Genomic DNA, 19,939 nt, shown 5'->3' with positions numbered 1-19,939 from the left:
GTCCAAGCTGAGCCCATTGTATGTAATTTGTGGGTTTCGGCATGGCTTGTACGATGCCTCCATACGTTGGCTGGTTTTAAAGAAAACGAATGGGCCAATCTCAACAAGATATCTCTATATGGTCGAATTTAATTGCATTTTTTTTTCTTTCTGATCCGCGCTCTGTTAGATCGGCGTTCTGTCTCAGTTTAAGCCAAATGACAACTTTTTTAATATATTTTTTTTATTATTATTATTTATTTATTATTTTTTTATATAGGATTTATGTAGTTTGCGCAGCGCATTCATTCAAAATAACTCAATATCTTGAATTTAGTCTTTCCAGTATCTATTAAATGAAAGCAATTTTAGCTGTAGTACTAAACTCCTTTTGGGGCTGTCCCTCGGGGCCGCTGATAGGTGGGGACCACCAGCCCTCCTGTAGGGGGCCCCAACACACAGCAGGAGTAATCGGTGTGGTCAATCGGAGGGGCATTTACAGAAATATGCCCTGTGCGGCTCTCTGCAGCAGCTAAAAGCTGGTTCTTCAGCTGCTGCAGGGAGAGACACAGACACAGGGCATTGTTCTTGAAATTGCTTCCCCTGCTCCGATCCCCCTCCCTGTTCTATCATAAAAGGGCTAATTTACGCAGGTTCTCTGTTATGTCTGTGTTTGCCAATAATAATTGTAATGTATTTTTTAGTAAAAAAAAAATAAAAAATTGATATGGGGGGCTGCCTCTTAGGCTGTACGGGGCCCCATGATCTCTAACGGCAGCCCTGCTGTCCCGTGCAGGCATTATTGGTCTAGTACTGGCTGCAGTTTCTTTTCTAGATGGTATCCATTGTCCTCCAGCCCACTTCAAGTGAACCCAGAATGTCAATGACACGCCTCCTGTGGGCATGTCATCATACAGCTTGGGCTCGCAGTATTCCTGGAAGTGCAAATCCCTTATTACATAAGCACTAGTGAGTCCAGGTTTAAGGTTTAAAGACTGCTGACCCAATGGAAGGATGACTCGCTGGACGGGCCTGGAGACTGCAGGAAAAAAGGGTATGTATACATCTAAGGGGGCTTCAAGGAGTGGCTGGTAAGCTGGCCTTTTCCTTTTTGTACTTTTTATTTTCTTTCTCTTCTCTTTTTTTTTTTTTTTTTTTATTCAAATGTACAAGGATAGGTTAACCAAAAATGATATTGTAATTTTGGGAATATGCCCCTTTTTTTGATTTATTTTTTGGATTAGCTTCACCCCACCCCACATTCAGCACTACCAGAAATGCGGTTAATGGATGAGAGATTAAGTGTGCCCTCACTGAATGGGAAACTTGCCACCTCTTGTTTGGTAGACCAGCACTTTAACCCTTGAACTCTGTTGTACAATAATCCACAAATAGTGTAAAACTCTGGATTGCGGGCATATGCGGAAACATGCTTGTAACCCAAAGCACTTGTATATCAAAGCAAATTTCTCCATAAAAAAAATTATGGAAACTCAAATGATTCGTTCCACAACCATTTTATTTATTCAAGTTCTTCAATTTATAGTCCATATAAAAAGATTATAGCAATGTGATAGGCTGTGTAACCATAAAATGTCCATCCACAAATGGAAGCCTCCACAAGGGGATTAAAAGCAAAATCCAGCAGGAGCTACTGAGTATAAAAAGAGAAGAGAGGAGCCTCTAAGTGTAGCAATATGGTTACATTTAATGAAGGTACAACATTTAGCAACTCGCATGGTTGATGATTAAAACAGACACATCTAAGTATACAGGCATTCGATGTAAAGCTGTCCAAATATAGACCATCCCCCGTACCGCCGGCTCTCACCGCTGTCAGTCTGCAATATTGACCGGGAGTCAGATTGATAGATTTGCACTGTTTATGGCTTGCCTTGCTTTGTAGGAGCCTCCTTGCCAGATCCATTGGTCTTGTTGTGAAGTTTTCTTTTATCTGACTACACATGCAAGTGTATCTTGGACCCTCCCACTGGGTTTGGGTCTGGTGCTCCTTTTTTTATTTCTAAGGTTCTTATTGCGGTCTGTGTCCCCGCTGGGTAGATTCACTATCTCGATTTATCATAACGACCATTGTTGATGAAAAAGAAAGTGTTGGGAAATCCATCCAGTTGTCAACTGAACAAGCGGGAAGGGCAAATCATCCAATGGGGACACCTGTTCTGGTAAGGGCCCTCTAAAGAAGGACAGGAAGTCCAAGAAAATCTCCCCCAATGGAACTGAGAACGCATAAAATACTCCCAGGTTTTAAACCTTCCCTACTGTTTTCAAAACTAAAACCAGTAGTTTTGGCTATACAGAGCCCTTCAGTTCTTCCCCTTCCTAATTTTTTTTTCTGGACCCGACATTGATCCTTGTAGGGTGACTTTTCAGATCAAACATTAGTATAAACTCCCTGGGGTGTGAAAAAATAAAGCATTTAACCAAATAACCTCTGTTTTCTGTGCAGAACAAATTTGTCGCTGTGGATGGACAAAATGTTAACTTGCAGGTAAGTGGCCCTTTTTAAATGATTAAAGAATAACTCTGCTGGGGATTATTTGCATCTAGACTGATCACAAGCGCCTCACAAGTAGGAACATCAACCAAATGTGAGTTTTAGTGTAGCAAATAACCCTTGGTGGAAAAAATGCTTGCCAAACAGTACAATGCTTGCAATGCGAGAATCAAACTGTCTCCAACTTTCACAAAAGCCAGGCCAGTCAAGTTCCTTCACCCCAAACTCGTTCATCCATGTCTTTATGGACCTTGCTTTGTTCACTGGTGCGCAGTCATGTTGGAACAGGAAGGGGCCGTCCCCAAACTGTTCCCACAAAGTTGGGTGCATGAAATTGCCCAAAATGTCTTGGCATGCTGACGTCTTAAGAGTTCCCTTCACTGGAACCAAGCCCAACCCCTGAAAAACCACCCCACACCATATTCTCCCCTCCACCAAATGATTTGGACCAGTGCACAAAGCAAGTTCCATAAAAGACATGGATGAGCGAGTTTGGGGTGGAGGAACTTGACTGGCCTGCACAGAGTCCTGACCTCAACCCGATAGATCACCTTTGGGATGAATTAGAGTGGAGACTGCGAGCCAGGCCTTCTCATCCAACATCAATGCCTGACCTCACAAATGGGCTTCTACAAGAATGGTCAAACATTCCCATAGACACTCCTAAACCTTGTGGACAGCCTTCCCAGAAGAGTTGAAGCTTTTATAGCTGCAAAGGGTGGGTCAACTCGATATTGAACCCCACCGACTAAGACTGGGATGCCATTAATGTTCATGTGCGTGTAAAGGCAGGTGTCCTAATACTTTTGACAATATAGTGTACGTCTAGACACAAGACATTGGTTGTCCAATCTGGCCATTGTTAAAAGTACATTTATGGCTTCAATACAACCCCTAAAGAGAACAGTTGACTGTTGCCCAATTTAATACTGGTCTAAATGGCACGGCCAGTTCCTAAGGAGTGAGGCCTCCTTCAAACAGGCTTTTCGATTCGGTCTGACTGTCAGTTTTTCAGGTGGACCTGATCGGATGCTCCATTCACTCCTAGGGGACATGTCCGCTGACACCCGCCACTATCCGATCCGTGAAATCCCAACAGATGGTGACCCTATTTTCCATTCGTCTATCGGATCGGATGAAAACGGAAAGGCGGTCCGTTTTAATCTGATCTTGCCATAGAGGACAGCGGCGCTCTGACATGTCCGTTTCGGCACATTGAGCAGAGACAGACTGGTCTTCTGCCTGCTCAGCGGTAATCGGCGAATCGATCTCCCCTCTAAGCAAGCGGAGTCCACCAAGTGGACAAGCTTGGGTGAAAGGACCCCAACTCCACTTTTGTTTAAGGGGGGGCATTCATCTCTGGGTGATCTGTGTACATTGCAGGGATTTTAACAAACGTTGCAGATTCCTACACTTTGGAATTAAAAAGAAGTAGCTGTTTGTCTGTGTCCATGTGCCAGATGAATCTGTATGGGAGTGTGTTTGTTTTTTTTTTTTGTTTTTTTTTTTTTATAATATATTTATATAATTTTATTAATTTGCTGCATCTGAATAAGGAAAGTGGCAGGGTCTGCGTCCCTTTTTTAGATGTGATTTCTGATAGGGAGTATCTCACAAAAAAATTAAATTTTTTGTTGCAGGGGATTCAAAAAAATCTTGACTTGTATCACTCAAGCAGGAAATGACATATGTGGGGTGCGTTCTGCACACTATCTGTATACAGAATGCCTCCATATTGCATTTTTACAGAAAATTAAAGAGCTGCAGATTGAAAGGCAATTTTTAGTAACATTCAATGAAAATATGACACATGGCGCAATTGTATATGCTATAATAATAATAACTATTATTATTATTATTATTATCATTATTATATAATAAATAATATTATTATTAATAATAATAATAATAATAATATTATTATTATTATATGGTTGGTTATTTTTTATTTTTTTATGTGATTACCCTTTTTAAAAAACATTTGTTCAAATGTTTTCTATGGGCCAGATTCTCGTAGATTGGCGTATCTACAAGCGGGGCGTAGCGTATGCCATTAACACTACGCCGCCGCAACTTACTGGAGCAAGTGCCGTATTCTCAAAGCACTTGCTCCGTAATTTGCAGCGGCGTAGTCTAAATGGCCCGGCGTATCCCTGCGTAAATCAAAGGGGGCGGCTTGTATTTAAATTAAGCACGCCCCCGTGCCGAACGAACTGCGCATGCACCGGCCTTAAACGTAGGCCACTGCGCATGCTCCGTAGTACGCCGCAAATACATTGGTTGCGACGTGAACGTAATTAACGCACAGCCCTTTTCGCGACGAGTTACGTAAACGACGGAAAAACCCGACGCTGTCCTGACGGCCATACTTAACATGGCATACGGCGGACCGACGTAAGGTTACCCCTCATATAGCAGGGGTAACCTTACTCTTACAGAAACGACGTAAACTATGGCGAAGCGGCTCTAAAACGTTCGTATCGGCTCATTTGCATATGCGACGCTGAAATCTACGTAAAAGCCACCTAGCGGCCAGCGTAGTATTGCATTTAGGATCCGACGGTGTAAGTGACTTACACCAGGCGGATCCTAGCCTAATTCCGGCGTATCTTGTTTTGAGAATACAAAACAATGATACACCGGCGTAATTCTTTTGAGAATGTGGGCCTATGTGTTTATCATGTACTTATACAGCACAAGTGCTCTAGTGGTCGTATCATACCTCCCATGTGACTGCTTTCTTTTGCTTACACTTTAATTGGGGTTTACTTCTGTGTGATGCAGGATCAGAATGTAAATTTACTACTTCGTGTTTTCCATCCTGCAGATTTGGGACACAGCGGGTCAGGAGCGGTTTCGAAGTGTCACACATGCGTATTACAGGGATGCACAGGGTAAGTCCGCTAATTTAAAGTTGAACCCTGGGCAGACATTATAAAGCATCTGTACTCATTTAAAAAAAAAAAATGTATAGTTAAAGTGGACCTTTCAATAAAGCTGGCCATACGTTATAACATTTTTGTTATTTGGTTTTCTTTAGATTACCTTCAAACGGGTAGTGCAGCCCTCAAGTTTACCACTCCCATTTTGGAGTGTAAGATGATGGCTGGCATGCATGGGCTGCCTGGGAGCGGAGGGGGCGAGCACCGCCGACAGGTGGGGTTGAATGGGAGCCATTTTCCCAGCAAAGAGAGAGGAGAGCAGGCGGCCCGGATTATCAGAGTGGGAAACATCGCTGTAACGTCTTTCATTTGCGTTGTCGTGTGTTCTCACCGTCACTTACAGCCCCGCCTCCTGGCCTGGGCACTTTGATAGACGGATCACCCGTCCAATGCCGGGACGTGTATCAAAGTACCTGGGCCAGGAGGTGGGGCTGTATGTGACGGCGAGCAGGGGAAACCCACGGCAATTTAAATGAAAGCTGTTACAGCGATGTTTTCCCCGCTCTCTGATGATCCGGCCGGCAATCCTCTTCCTCTCCTCTTTTCCCCTGCGCAGGCGAGGCTGCCTTGATGGGGGCGCAGGCAGGGGAGGCTGCCTTGATGGGGGCGCAGGCAGGCGAGGCTGCCTTGATGGGGGCGCAGGCAGGCGAGGCTGCCTTGATGGGGGCGCAGGCAGGCGAGGCTGCCTTGATGGGGGCGCAGGCAGGCGAGGCTGCCTTGATGGGGGCGCAGGCAGGCGAGGCTGCCTTGATGGGAGCGCAGGCAGGCGAGGATGCCTTGATGGGCGCAGAGTTCAGATTGTCTGATCATGTAATCGCGTTCCTAGGCTTGCAAACATGCGAGCAACACTTGGGGTTGTAAACCCTCCTGTTTTTTTTTTCACCTTAATGCATCCTATGCTTCCATAGGATGGAGCCTACACACGGTCGGTCGGAATTTCCGACCAAAAGCTCACATCGAAATTCGGACCGTGTGTACGCGGCTTTAGCATCACTTTAAAGGATAACTTTACTTTATAAAAATGTATACACCATTCAACTATATCCATGTATTAAAAGTCTCAGTATGGTCCCTTGTGCTGATAACCTATTTCTCTTCCCATAGCTTTACTCCTATTATATGACATTACCAGCAGGACGTCATTTCAGAACATCCGTGTAAGTGACAAATCGCCGTTTGGCTCTAGAAATTCTTGGTGTCTCCTTTCTAGGGAATGGTGCTGGAGCAAGTATATAGCTGTTATATGACTACCATATTCTGCATATCTCCCTATTTACTCCATAAGTGCACCTTTTACATTATGTCCATTCTATGTAGGCTCAACAAAGGGGCACTTGAAATCAGTTGCAGCATTTTTCACTTTCATTTTTTATTTTTTTCCCCCACTACCACTTCTGGTCTGAGCGCCGTGGCGATCTGAGCGGATGTTCACGTCGACTATAAGGGATGAATACATTACATTTTTTTTTTTTTTTTTGTGGTTAAATAGACCCTGCAGTAAAGGTCTGCTTAATGTATCCGGTGTCCCTTCTTCGTAATAGCAGCATGGGGGGGGGGGGGTTCTATGCACAGAATGCCTCCAGGTGGTCCTATTGCATTTTACAGAACATTACAGCACTGCAGATTAGAAAGAAAAGGTTTTTTTTTTTTTTTTTTTTTGCTTTTTTATAACGTTCAATTAGAATATGACTTGTCACAATTGTATATTACACACCGTGCCTTGAAAAGTATTCATACCCCTTGAAATTTCCCACATTTTGTTACAAGCAAAAAGTATTTTATTGGGATTTTATGTGATGGACAAACACAAAGTCGCACATAATTGTGACGTGGAAGTTTTTTATTTTTTTATGTGGAGTTACCCTTTTTAAAAAACATTTGTTCAAATGTTTTCTATGGGCCAGATTCTCGTAGATTGGCGTATAATTGTGACGTGGAAGGAAAAGTGATAAATGGTCTTAATTTTTAATTTTTTTATAAATATCAAGACTTTTTCAAGGCACTGTGTTTTTTTATTTATATATATATATATATATATATATATATATATATATATATATAGCCAGATCCCCGAAGCGCGGCGCTTCTATCCGTCCGGCGTAGCGTATCTCTGATACACTACGCCGCCGTAACTTACAGCTTTTTTTTTTTTTTTTGTATCCTCAAAGAATTTGCGCCGTAAGTTACGGCGGCGTAGTGTAACTTTGGCGGCGTAAGGGCGCGCAATTCAAATGGATGTGATGGGGGCGTGTTTTACGTAAATACGTCTTGACCTGACGTAAACAAATTTTTTTGCGAACGGCGAATGCGCCGTCCGTGGGGGTATCCCAGTGCGCATGCTCGAAATTAACCCGCAACAAGCCAATGCTTATGACGTGAACGTCATTCTACGCAAATCCCTAGTCACGAACGACTTACACAAGCGACGTAAAAAATTCAAAATTCGACGCCGGAACGGCGTCCATACTTAACATTGAGTATGCCTCATATAGCAGGGGTAACTATACGCCGAAAAAAGCCTTATGGAAACGACGTAAAAAAATGCGCCGGCCGTACGTTCGTGGATCGCCGTATCTAGCTAATTTGCATACTCGACACGGAATTCGACGGAAACGCCACATAGCGGGCAGTGGAAATATGCACCTTAGATCCGACGGCGTACTAAGACGTACGCCAGTCGGATCTAGCACAGCTTCAGGCGTATCTTGTTTTGTGGATACAAAACAAAGATACGCCGGAGCAAAATAGAAGTTAAGCGGCGTATTAATAGATAAGCCAGCGTAACTTCTTCTGGCCCTATGTGTGTGTATGTATGTATGTGTGTGTGTGTTTGTGTGAGAGAGAAATGTGAGAGAAAAAAAGTGGGCTGGATATAATTGTTATTTTTATATATATATATATATATATATATATCTCTATCCATCCATCCAGCCCACTTCTTTCTTTCTTTCTTTCTTTCTTTCTTTCTTTCTTTCTTTCTTAATGTCTCACTTCTGTGTCCCCTGCTATGTGCTGTGGCTCCATCCTCCAACCCATACATCCCTGTAGGATACAATGGAGGATGGAACCTCAGGGGTCATCCTACTCTGCTGGAAGTAACGTCGGTTTTAGGCAACCAGGGAACCCACACAGACACAAGGAACACATGCAAACAGGGTCCCTTTAATTGGCTTATACACAGTTATTTCACTGTATGGATGTAAAACTGTAATCTCTTCAGCAGTGGGGACGGTTGTGAATAGTTTAGTAACTCTTTAGTAAGTGTCGGTGCTTCACACAAGCTTATAATTCGCTGGCTCTGTATATCTCTGCGCTGTACCCAAGTCTTCTCTCCAATTGTTTACAGCACAGCCATCCCCTCCACCCCTCTCCTTCCTGACATTGTTCATTATAGGAGGGGAGCGTCCGAGGAGTAGTTGTGTAGAAGGGAAGACGTAGCTTGGAGTAGTAGAATGGGGATGTGTATGACGCACGTTCTACAATGGACAGCATAGGCCCAATGAAGAACACTTTGGTCTAGAGATGCAACTCAAATTCCACAACCCATAAAAACAGAATGCTTTTATTATTATTAATAATAATTAAGTGTTCTTGCATAGCAAGACCACTTACTGTTATTTCACATACCGTATTTATCGGCGTATACCGCGCACTTTTTTGCCCTGAAAATCAGGGCAAAATCGTGGGTGCGCGGTATACGCCGATACCCGCTTTCCCACGCCGAGTTTGAATACTGCGCCGACATATACCGAGCGCAGTACACTCGGGTATAGTCGGGCAGTCTTGGCTCCTTCCGCGCTCACGTCCTGGACGTACAGGACGTCAGCGCGAGAGTTGCCGAGCCTGCCTGACAATACACGAGTGTACTGCGCTCTGTATATGTCGGCGCAGTATTCAAACTCTGCGCGGGAAACGAGCGGGGAGGACGCCGGACCCGACGAAGAGGACACCCGAAGCCGCAGACGGACGCCGGACCCGACGAGGCCGCCGATAGACACCAAAACTAAGTACAAAAAAACTTTTTTCCACAAAAATCCGCTGCAACTTTAGGGGTGCGCGCTATACACGGGAGCGCGCTATACCCCAATAAATACGGTATATAATATTATGATATTATTATTATTGCCAAATTTACCACCCTAACTCCTCCCACAGCTTTTGCGCTACATAGACAGTTATATACGGAAACGTGCGGATTGTTCCCGATTGGTATTCTATTACTTTGTGGAACGTTGCCGAATGGTTCACGAAATATCGTTGTTTTTGTAGCGAAATTGGTCCCACAGGAATGAATGGCGACATGTTCAAAACTGGGAGCTGACAAACGCTGAAAAATCAGGACATGATTTCTAAACTGCCACCACTCCCTCATTTTCAAGCCCAGCTACACAATTCTATCAAAATGTTCAGCTATCCCTGCTGCCACTACACATGTCCACAGCTAAGCCATAGTCCTGATAGTTTTCACAGTATGACCATTTGTTTGCAACTCACGCCATTCCATTGACATTCATTGAAACTCCACTCTAGACTACTGGTGGAGGCAAGAACACTTCACACAATTTCCCCAGAAATTGTAGCTTTTCTATTATTATTATTATTATTATTATTATGGCAACAAATGGCATTTTAGTCTAAAGACTATTGCTAGAACTAAATCGACATTTGATGTCCAAAATTAACACTGGCCTGGAAGCTCCACTTTAAGCTGAGCAACAGGCTTTAATTTTTAAATATATTCCTCAAAAGCCTAAAAGGATATAAATTCTCTGTGTGCATCAGATACCCTGACAAACCCATATATTACTATGTAATAGTAGCAGTGACATCACTGTGCTAAAGAGCAGTGTTTCTCAACTCCAGTCCAGTTCTCAACAGGTCATATTTTCAGGATTTCCCTCAGAGAAAAACGGCTGTGGTAATTAATGCAGTGACACTGGTCAAATCACCTGTGTATAATAATGGAAATCCTAAAAACATGACCTGTTGAGGTGCCTTGAGGACTGGAGTTGAGAAACATTGCTGTAGAGAACAGAGCTGGGGGAGGGTCCCAGCAGGCTCCACCCACTACAGACTGCCTGCAGAAAACTACAGGAGGGGGCAGAGACAAGACCAGTCACCCTGCACAAGGGGAGAGAGCAGTCTTTATTACAAGAAGCGCCTACACAGGGGCAAAGTTACTACACAGATCTGGAAGAAATGCACAAAGAATACTCTTGTATTTGGACAATATTTGCTGACCCTGAAGGTCTTTACAATTCCAAGGTCAATCCAAAATTGTAAAAAGGTCATCTGCATTTGGGTTTTATCTTTTAATTGAATAATAAAAAATAAAAAAATGCAATTTATGCCTTTTCACATTTTTTTTTTTTTGTGACTTTTTTTTAAAAAAATTTTATTATTATTATTTATTATTATTTCTCTATCTTTTGACATTCAGGCTTGGCTTGCAGAGGTGCACGAATTTGCTCACAAGGATGTGGTCATCATGCTGCTCGGCAACAAGGTATTTGTAACTTCCTGAACTGCTACGCTTCTCCGAATTGAGACACCTACTAGATGGTTTTGCATACGGCGTGTAAAATTATCTGTATCGCTGTGCATGGAGTGCAATACATTATATGTGCAGATGACGCCGCCAAACAATTGCTGCATGAATACAGATGTCCTGCTGTAGCCAACTGCAGAAATGGAACTCTGCTTTTTGAGTTAATATTTAGTATACAGTATATGTGTACACTAGAATTTGCCCAACATTTGTACTCCCTTATTTTTATAATTTTTCATTCTTTCAACTTTCTCATTGTTTAAAAAAATTCTTATTTTCACACTTAATACATTTTTTATTTTATTTTTTAAAACCAAGACAAGCCATGCAATACTAAATAAGAGGGAAAGGGAAAGTAGAAATTTTAAACTACTAAAGACCTGAATCCCAAATTATTATTAATTACTGTACTTTTTTTATATATATAAATATATATAAACATTTTGGGGTTCAGCCTTTTGTTCAAGTTTCTACTTTTTCCTCCTATTTAGTATTGCATGGATTTCATAAAAAATAAATACAACTTTTGATGGGTCAAATTGAAAGGTCATGAATGGATCATAAAAAAAATATATATACAAGGTATGCTTCCAGCGCTTGGTACAAAAGACATAAACTGCATTATAATGATGGAGGTAACTGCTTGTGTTATGCCTGGAAAAAAAAAAAAACACAACACAAGCAGTTACCTCCATCATTATAATGCAGTTTATGTCTCTTGTACCAAGCGCTGGAAATATATAAATGACTGGATGCCCTCAGTCATTTAGTTTGACACCTGGCGTGATTCGTAGTGACTGGCCTTAGGTGATACCAAGAGATGAGTCTAATCCTCCTATATAAGTTGCACCTGTCCTGGTAGGCGGCTTACCTGCTCGCAGCATCCACAGACAAGTTACTTACCTTGTCCCTGAATCCAGCGATGCATCCCCGCTGTGTGAGCGAGCGGGTCCTCGCTCGATTCACAGTGTCCCCGTGTGCCGCCGATCTCCGTTCCCTGCGACGTTACGACGCACGGGGGCGGAGAACGGCGCCAAATTCAAAAAGTAAACAAACACATTACATACAGTATACTGTAATCTTATAGATTACAGTACTGTATGTAAAAAATACACACCCCCCTTGTCCCTAGTGGTCTGCCCAGTGCCCTGCATGTACTTTTATATAATAAAAACTGTTCTTTCTGCCTGAAAACTGTAGATTGTCCAAAAGTGTCCCTTTATGTCAAAAATGGTTTTAGAGCAGCTAGAAAACAGCGATAATAAATTATAATCACTTGCAGAATTGTGCGATAGCGATTTGTGGGGAAATTCGTCATAAAAAAATAAAAGTAATGACAGCGACAATTCTGCAACTGAGCAAATTTCAGTGTTTTTGAGTTGATTACATTATTGAATAATTTTTATTATAATTATAATATTATTTGTTATAATTATTTATTATATTTTATAATTTTGTTTTTTAAAAAAAAATCATATACGGGATGCCTACTACAGTCTTGTTTGGTCAGATTTAAATGAGTTATTCCTAAGAATTGCAGGCCTACAGAAAAAAAAACGCCAAATTTCCTTGCAAATAATGGTACCGCTTTTGGTACGTAATTCCAGACAGAATCATACCGCCAGGGAGGTTAACTCTCTCAAGTATCCCATCGGGATCTTAGTAGGCAAGGTCTGTAATAGGTATAGCAATCTTGACATTACATTCATTTTGATTATGTTGATCCTACCAAACCACGTAAACACCTCCTTGTCCCATTTCTTTAGATCGAATTTAATCTGTCGGGCCAGGGGCACAAAATTCAATTCAAATATCCTATTTAATCTATTGGGTATTTTTGTCCGGAGGTAACTTTTATATGAGAATGTGTCCATCTAAAAGCAAAAAAATGTGACAGCAGTTGTTGTTGTAGAACTGTACTCGTCTCAATGCCCATTGCTTCCGATTTATTATAATTAACCTTAAAATTAGACAATCTTCCATACTTATCCATTTCAGCCATTAATGACGGCAAAGATAGAGCTGGGTGGGTTATAAAGAACAACAGGTCGTCCGCAAATGCGGCCACTTTATGTTCCCTTCCCTTCACTCTGATGCCTCCAATATCTGGATTGGCCCTTATTGTTCTGAGGAATGGCTCCAGTGTCAAAATAAAGATAATCGTAGACAATGGGCATCCCTGACGTGTTCCATTCTTAATAGAAAAGGGTTCTGAGAGTATTTCATTTATCTTGATTCAGGCTTTGGGAGAGGAGTATAGACTCCTAACCCAATTTTTTTTTTTTTTAGCTAAATAACTTCCTTTATCTTACTGCAGTCCTGGTTTCATGTCCTCATTGTTCATTTTTGCTCTGATGTTGCTGTAATCCTTCTCTGTTCTGAACAATCATGGGAGCTTTCTCTCTGTGGCATTAATCAAGGAGGTGTGATTACTGTGTGTCTCAACAGCAATCAGTTTCGTTTTACAAACCGTCACTGCCCTGTATTGGCTCTTTGTCTCTGTTCATCACAGAAGCATGAAACTAGATGCAAAAACGAAACTGAAACTCTAGGTACATTATATGATTGATTTTTATCTACTTTTAATCATTTTTAAAAAGAATCAGTTAACTATTATGTCTCGATACCCTATAAACAGTCATTTCAGCAAAAAAAAATGTTTTTCCTTTAAGTCCACATTTAGCAATGAGATTGGACGGTAACTTGAGCATTGAGCCGGGTCTTTCCCCTCTTTGTGTATCACTGTTTTATATGGGCCATCAACGTTTCTACTGGTATTATTTGCCCTTCTCGTATCGAGTTAAAAGCCTTAACAAACCCCGGTGCCAGTTTTCCCGCAAAGGTTTTATAATATAGCAGAGTGAATCCATCCTGGCCCGGGGCTTTACCAGGTTTTAATGTTTTCAAGGCCTCCAGAAATTCCTCAATAGTTATTGGACCGTCGATGTCTTCTGCTTCTTTATCTGTCAATCTAGGCATCTACGAGGCTTCTATATATGCCCCAGCCTCTTCTTTACATACCCTGCCTCCCTGATCCGGCGCATCCAATTGATATAGGCCAACATAATAATCTCGGAACGCTTTCGCAATTGCCTGCGATGAATTTACCAATGCATCTCCCTGCGTTTTAATACGTTCTATATAATTTTGTGTCCTTGTTGCTTTTAATGCATTGGCCATAATCCTGCTGGGCTTGTTCCCAAATTCATAAAAAGATCGTCTACCCCGGGTCATTGCTGCTTTTGCTTTGTCTGTTAGCAGCGCATTAAATTCCTCTCGCAGACTGGTTAGTTCCTTCTCTCTCTGGAGTGTCTGCGATTTCTTATGCAGAGTCTCTAACCTTTAATATCTCCGAGCAGAGATTTTATTGGGCCTCCTGTTGTTGTTTCCTGCGTGCTCCTGCGTGCTCCTGCTGATATATGTATTCCTCTTATATAGCACTTATGTGTTTCCCATATACAGAAAGGTGACACTTCTGGTTTATTTGTTAGAAAAATAATTCTAGTTCCTGTGCTAGCAGTGTCTCCCATTCTGGTTCTTTCAGAAGGGTTGATCTTCCACTGCTATTCTCGGGCAGCTAGTTCCTCCCATTCTATAACGCAATTAGATGGTGCGTGATCTGATATCGTAAATGAACCTATGGAAGTCTCCCTAATGCATTGCAGCACACTTTGAGATACAAAGACATAATCTATCCTTGAATACATTATGTTTTGCTGAGAAGAAAGTATAATCTCTATCGTGCACATGTAAAGTTCTCCAGCTGTCTCTTACCTGCATCTCCTGGAATATTTTTTGCTTTTCGTAATTTTATATACGACAAGTGGGAGGTTCCCCTTGAGGTATCTACAGTTGGATCTAGTGCCATATTTAAATCTGCTCCCATCAGCAAGATTCCCTCCTTATTTTGATGTATTATATTCATATATCTCTCCAGAGCTGCTACTTGACCCTCATTGGGTAAATAGATGTTCACCAAGGTAACCTTTTGATCATATATTAAACCCTTTACAATCAATAACCGCCCCTCCTCATCTGTAATTGTCTTTGTTTCTTTCCATGCTAGCTGGCTTGATATCATAATTGCTACTCCTTTTGCGTTTGAAGTCTGTGATGCGCTATGGTACACAGTGGGATATCCATAATTTCCCAACTTTTGGATTTTTTTTTTTTTTTTTAAATGTGTCTCTTGGAGAAATAAGACATGGGATCCAAGTCTCCTTAATTCCAAATATAGCTTACTACGTTTTTCTGGTAGATTCAAACCCTTCACATTATATGATGTCAGTTATTTTGGTCATCTTGATATACCAGTCTTTTGCGTGCGTCAGGAGGAGAGAAAGGAGAGAGCAGAAGGGGAAGACGAGAAGACCAAAAGAGAAATAAAAAAACAAAGGAGAAGGAGGTATAGGGGTGGGGTCAGACCTCCCCCTTCCCCCCCCCCCCCCCCCTTACCCTTCCGTTATCCAGCCTCTACCTGTGATCTCGGAAGGTATCAAAAATATATCCGTACGTAAACAGGGAATCCCTCCACTAGAGGATCTGTCTCGTTTCGCACGGAGAAAAAAAAAGGATATATAAAATAAATAATAATAATAAAAATATAAAATAAATAAAAATCAGAAAATACACCTCCGACTTCCCTCACTTTGGAGGAAAGGCGTATCAACTGGGGGAGTAGGTTATGCGCACATGGAGGTAGCTGTCCTGTTCTCCATACCCTTATTCCTTGCTCGGGTCATCCTTTCCCCTCGAAACCCTCCCTCGGAGCACCAATTTTCCATATTGCTAGCTCCGGTCCTAAACACTATTAATACTACATATAATTTGCACATTTATTACCAGATGCCATATACCATATAACACACCTAAATTATTCAAATATTCTCATGAAAATAATACTTCCAGAGAAGGAAAAAACACCAGACAGGAAAAAAAATAAAAATACCCATATTATCGTATGTGATATAGTGCCTATACAAAAATACATTCTGAAAGTTCAGTTATCTAATATATGCTCTATGAATATTCAGCTCCTGTGTACCTTGGGAGACGGAAATTGTAAACAATAAATTCCTAGAGATAACATGCACTTTTGAATGGGGTCCTATGTCAGTCGGAGTAGTTCAGACAGTTTGTTAGGTTTCTCCTGGTTCATTTATATAATTTCTTGACCTTTTTTTTGCCTTACCCCCTCCACGATCTCAGTGCACCGTTCTTCCTGGCTTCTCGGTCGGCTCCTTTCTCGGTCCTGCTGCTGCTTAGCACCGGAGACACATGCACTTGTTTATGGGGCTCTGCTCTGCTGTAGCCCGTCCACTGCAGGAGACCTTCCCCACGAGTCTCAGGGACTACACTTCCCAGGTGTCCCGTTCGATCACGGCGGCATCAGAGGTCTTGTGTCATATGTCTCTCCATGGGCTGTCCTAACCTCCGACGACCAGGGGTCAAGTCCTGGGGAAAAAAGTGTGGGAACTCCCACCCAAGATCCACTCCCCCACCAAAAAAAATTAAATGATACGCTCCTATGCATAATTAATAAACCGCATGTTTGTTTTTTTTTCGATCTACTGTACCTTAGTAATCCTTTATGTTACTGGCCGCTTCTGCAGGATTTAGTTCTTTCTAAATCCCGCGATAACTCGCGGCAGACCTCCGCAATGACAAAAGCTCCCAGGAGACATTGCGGCATCAAGGAAGTGACGGAATACCCGCACACTACCCGATGAATGCATATACAGGAAGCGGCCAGTAACATAAAGGATTACTAAGGTTCGCCTGCCCCTGACAGTGACTCGAGCTGGGCATCGCCGCTTAGTGAAGGGTTGGCTTGGGCGGCTCGGCTGCTCTAGTCCTGCAAAGGGAACTGAGTTCCTGCTGTGAAAGAAGTGCAGGAACTATGTTTCCCACGCGTTCCCGCAGGACTTGAGCCGTGCTGACGACGGGCTCCAGCCTCCGTCTTGCCCCCTTTCTCCGGGCACAGCTTCTCCTCCCCTCGATTCAGCTCTCATCAGCCGGGTATCAGAGCACAGGAAGCTGCGCTCAACGTCAGCCCATGTACGGGAAATCCCAACGGAACCGTGTGTCAAGCAGGTACAAGCTCTCTTTCGTTTAGGGGAAACCAGTCCTGATAACTTTACTCTATTAGAACGCATACTTCAATGGGGGTTCTCAGGGCTACTCAGGGGCTGTTTATTGCTTTTCCAGACGAGAGCTTACGGACCACTATTCCTCTGCACCGTCGGAGCTCACTCCATCACGTAGCTGCCCTTAAAGGGCTTCCGTCTTTCCACTCTACCCCATAGCCCAGTGGGGCTTATTCACATTGTGCCCATCAAGGTGTTGGCTGACAGTATCCCTTTAGTCTCTCTGTAATGCTACAGGCTTTTGTATCCTCTTGTTTCCAGAGTGACATGACCGATAGAAGAACGATCAGAACAGAAGAAGGAGAATCCCTGGCAAAGGTTAGACATTCTGTTCAGGACAGTAAAATATTTACTAATGATTCCTGTGACCTAATCTAAAATGGGGTTCCTTCCCCCCCCCCCTTTTTTTTTCCTCCTTTAATCTGCAGGAATATGGAATTCCCTTCATGGAGACAAGCGCCAAGACTGGTATAAATGTGGAACTGGCTTTCATGGCAGTAGCAAGGTAAGTACTTACTGCCAATTGATGACTGGCCTAATTATTTTAAAGGAGCCTTCATCCCAAAACTAATGGGTGAGCTCTGGTGAGATCAGAGCCGTCTTTAATATTATTTAGACCCTGAGCAAAAAAAGCGGCGCTACAGCATCTTGGACACGCCCACGGCTCCCGTGCCTGTGAACGCACACAGCGTCTCCCCGTAGGGATGTAGTCCCAAGGGAGGGGGCGAGCACGCCTAGTAACCCCCAGCCATAACGGGGGCAAGCTTACAGAGAAGGAACAGGAAGTTAGAACTTCACACAAAGAAAAATTATATAATTTACAAGGGAAAGCGAAGAACAATACACTTGTTTAAAGGAACGTATTTAGAAAAAAAATAAAAAAAACTTTTAGTATCACTTTAACACTTTCTCTACCGAGTCATTGTAAAATGACGTCGGGGGGAACCCTCCCTCCCTCAGAGTGGACGTCGTATGACGTCCTTGTATTGCCGGGCGGCAAGGGGGTGCGTGCGCCGCATTGCTCGGGAACCGGTGCGTGAGCCCGGCGGCCGCAATGTCCGCCGGCACCCGCGATTGCCCGCAATCACGGCAGGACCATGGATCTGTGTGTGTGTGTGAACAAACAGATCCATGTTCTGTCAGCGGTGAGAAGACCAATGTGTGTTCCCAGTACAGAGGAACACAGATTGGTCTCCTCCCCTTGTGAGTCCCCTCCCCCCTACAGTTAGAACACACTTTGGGGAACATATTAACCCCTTCCTCGCCCCCTAGTGTTAACCCCTTCCCTGCCAGTCACATTTACACAGTAATCAGTGCAGTTTTATAGCACTAATCGCTGTATAAATGTGAATGGAGTCAAAAGTGTCCGATATGTCCGCCGCAATGTCACGGTCACAATAAAAATCGCAGATCGCCGCCATTACTAGTAAAAAAAAAAAAATGCCATAATTCTATTCCCTATTTTGTAGATGCTAGAACTTTTGCGCAAACCGATCAAATACGCTTATTGCGATATTTTTGTTAAAAAAAAAAAAAAAAAAATGTAGAAGAATACGTATCGTATCTAAACGGAGGAAAAAAAATATATTTTTTAAAAAAAAATTATGATATTTATTAAATCAAAAAGTAAAAGATATTGTGGTGTTTTCAAAATTGTCGCTCTTTTGTTTATAGCGCAAAAAATAAAAACCGCAGAGGTGATTACATACCACCAAAAGAAAGCTCTATTTGTGGGAAAAAAAAGGGCGTCAATTTTGTTTAGAGCCACGTCGCAATTGTCATTTAAAGTGCGACGGCGCTGAAAACGAAAAATTGGTCTGGGCAGGAAGGGGGTGAAAATGCCCTGTATGGAAGTGGTTAAAGTTCTAATTATTTCCCATTTGGGTTCTGCACAGGGAGCTGAAGCACAGATCCAGTGACCAGAATGAGACCAAATTCCAAATCCATGAGTACATCGAATCTCAGAAGAAGAAAAGCAACTGTTGTGGATTGTACTGATGGGAACATTGTTGAAGCTTGTCGCCATCCTCGGGAAAAGCCATGTTGGAGTTGTTTCTGTTCCCAGGAGCAGGATCCGCCTTCAGTCATAGGTGGAAGAAACTGATGATTTTCTTTTTTCAAACTGCCAATGCTTGGTGATGTCACAGTGGTGGCCCCGCCACGTGAATTTTACTCAGGACTTTTAAGGACCTCCTTGCCAGTTATTGTTATGATTTAGGTTGTGATGTCTTATGTGATGTAGGATCCATATATTAAGAGGATTAGTCTATGCATCACTGACATTTCAGCTCTGGAGAGAAGGACGACTCTCCAGTCTTTTTCTTATCTTTCAGGGACTCCAGCTATACTTCTGATTTTCCTGGCTCCACCAATCTGTTGCTGCCATTATCAGTATTGCTCTCCCTGTTTAATCGCTGTTGTTGTTTTTTTTATTTATTGGTTTCATCTAGTTCTGGCCATCAACTTTAAAGGGGTTGTAAAGGTTTGTTTTTTATTTTCTAAATCGGTTCCTTTAAGCTAGTGCATTGTTGGTTCACTTACCTTTTCCTTCGATTTCCCTTCCCTTCCCTTCTTTTCTTTGTCTGAATTTCTCACTTCCTGTTCCTTCCCAGTAAGCTTGCCCCCATCATCCGAGCCGTTCTGGCTAGGGGTTAGTCGGCGTGCTCGCCCCCTCCCTTGGACTACATCCCTGCGGGGAGACGCTGTGTTCCCAAGAGAGAGAGGGGGGGGCACGCTGACTAACCCCCAGCCAGAACGGCTCAGATGATGGGGGCAAGCCTACTGAGGAGGAGGAACAGGAAGTGAGAAA

At 42.7% G+C, this 19,939-nt stretch overlaps 1 protein-coding gene across 3 annotated transcripts in view; it reads left to right on the top strand.

Moving 5' to 3' along the window:
• RAB37 (RAB37, member RAS oncogene family) overlaps nucleotides 1–19,541 on the top strand; it is a 58,534-nt gene extending 38,993 nt beyond the window's left edge. For all 3 annotated transcript variants that reach the window (XM_040330711.1, XM_040330713.1, XM_040330712.1), the window contains 7 exons: nucleotides 2,447–2,488; nucleotides 5,322–5,388; nucleotides 6,541–6,593; nucleotides 10,877–10,942; nucleotides 17,392–17,448; nucleotides 17,559–17,635; nucleotides 19,026–19,541. In XM_040330711.1, the coding sequence (XP_040186645.1) occupies nucleotides 2,447–2,488; nucleotides 5,322–5,388; nucleotides 6,541–6,593; nucleotides 10,877–10,942; nucleotides 17,392–17,448; nucleotides 17,559–17,635; nucleotides 19,026–19,128 (465 nt within the window). In that variant the 3' untranslated portion in view covers nucleotides 19,129–19,541. The remainder of the gene's footprint in view (nucleotides 1–2,446; nucleotides 2,489–5,321; nucleotides 5,389–6,540; nucleotides 6,594–10,876; nucleotides 10,943–17,391; nucleotides 17,449–17,558; nucleotides 17,636–19,025) is intronic.
• The last annotated feature ends 398 nt before the right edge of the window (nucleotides 19,542–19,939 follow it).

Source organism: Rana temporaria, chromosome 12, assembly GCF_905171775.1.
Source record: "Rana temporaria chromosome 12, aRanTem1.1, whole genome shotgun sequence".
NCBI classification, from domain to species: Eukaryota; Metazoa; Chordata; class Amphibia; order Anura; family Ranidae; genus Rana; species Rana temporaria.
This window is presented reverse-complemented; position numbering and strand designations above follow the sequence as displayed.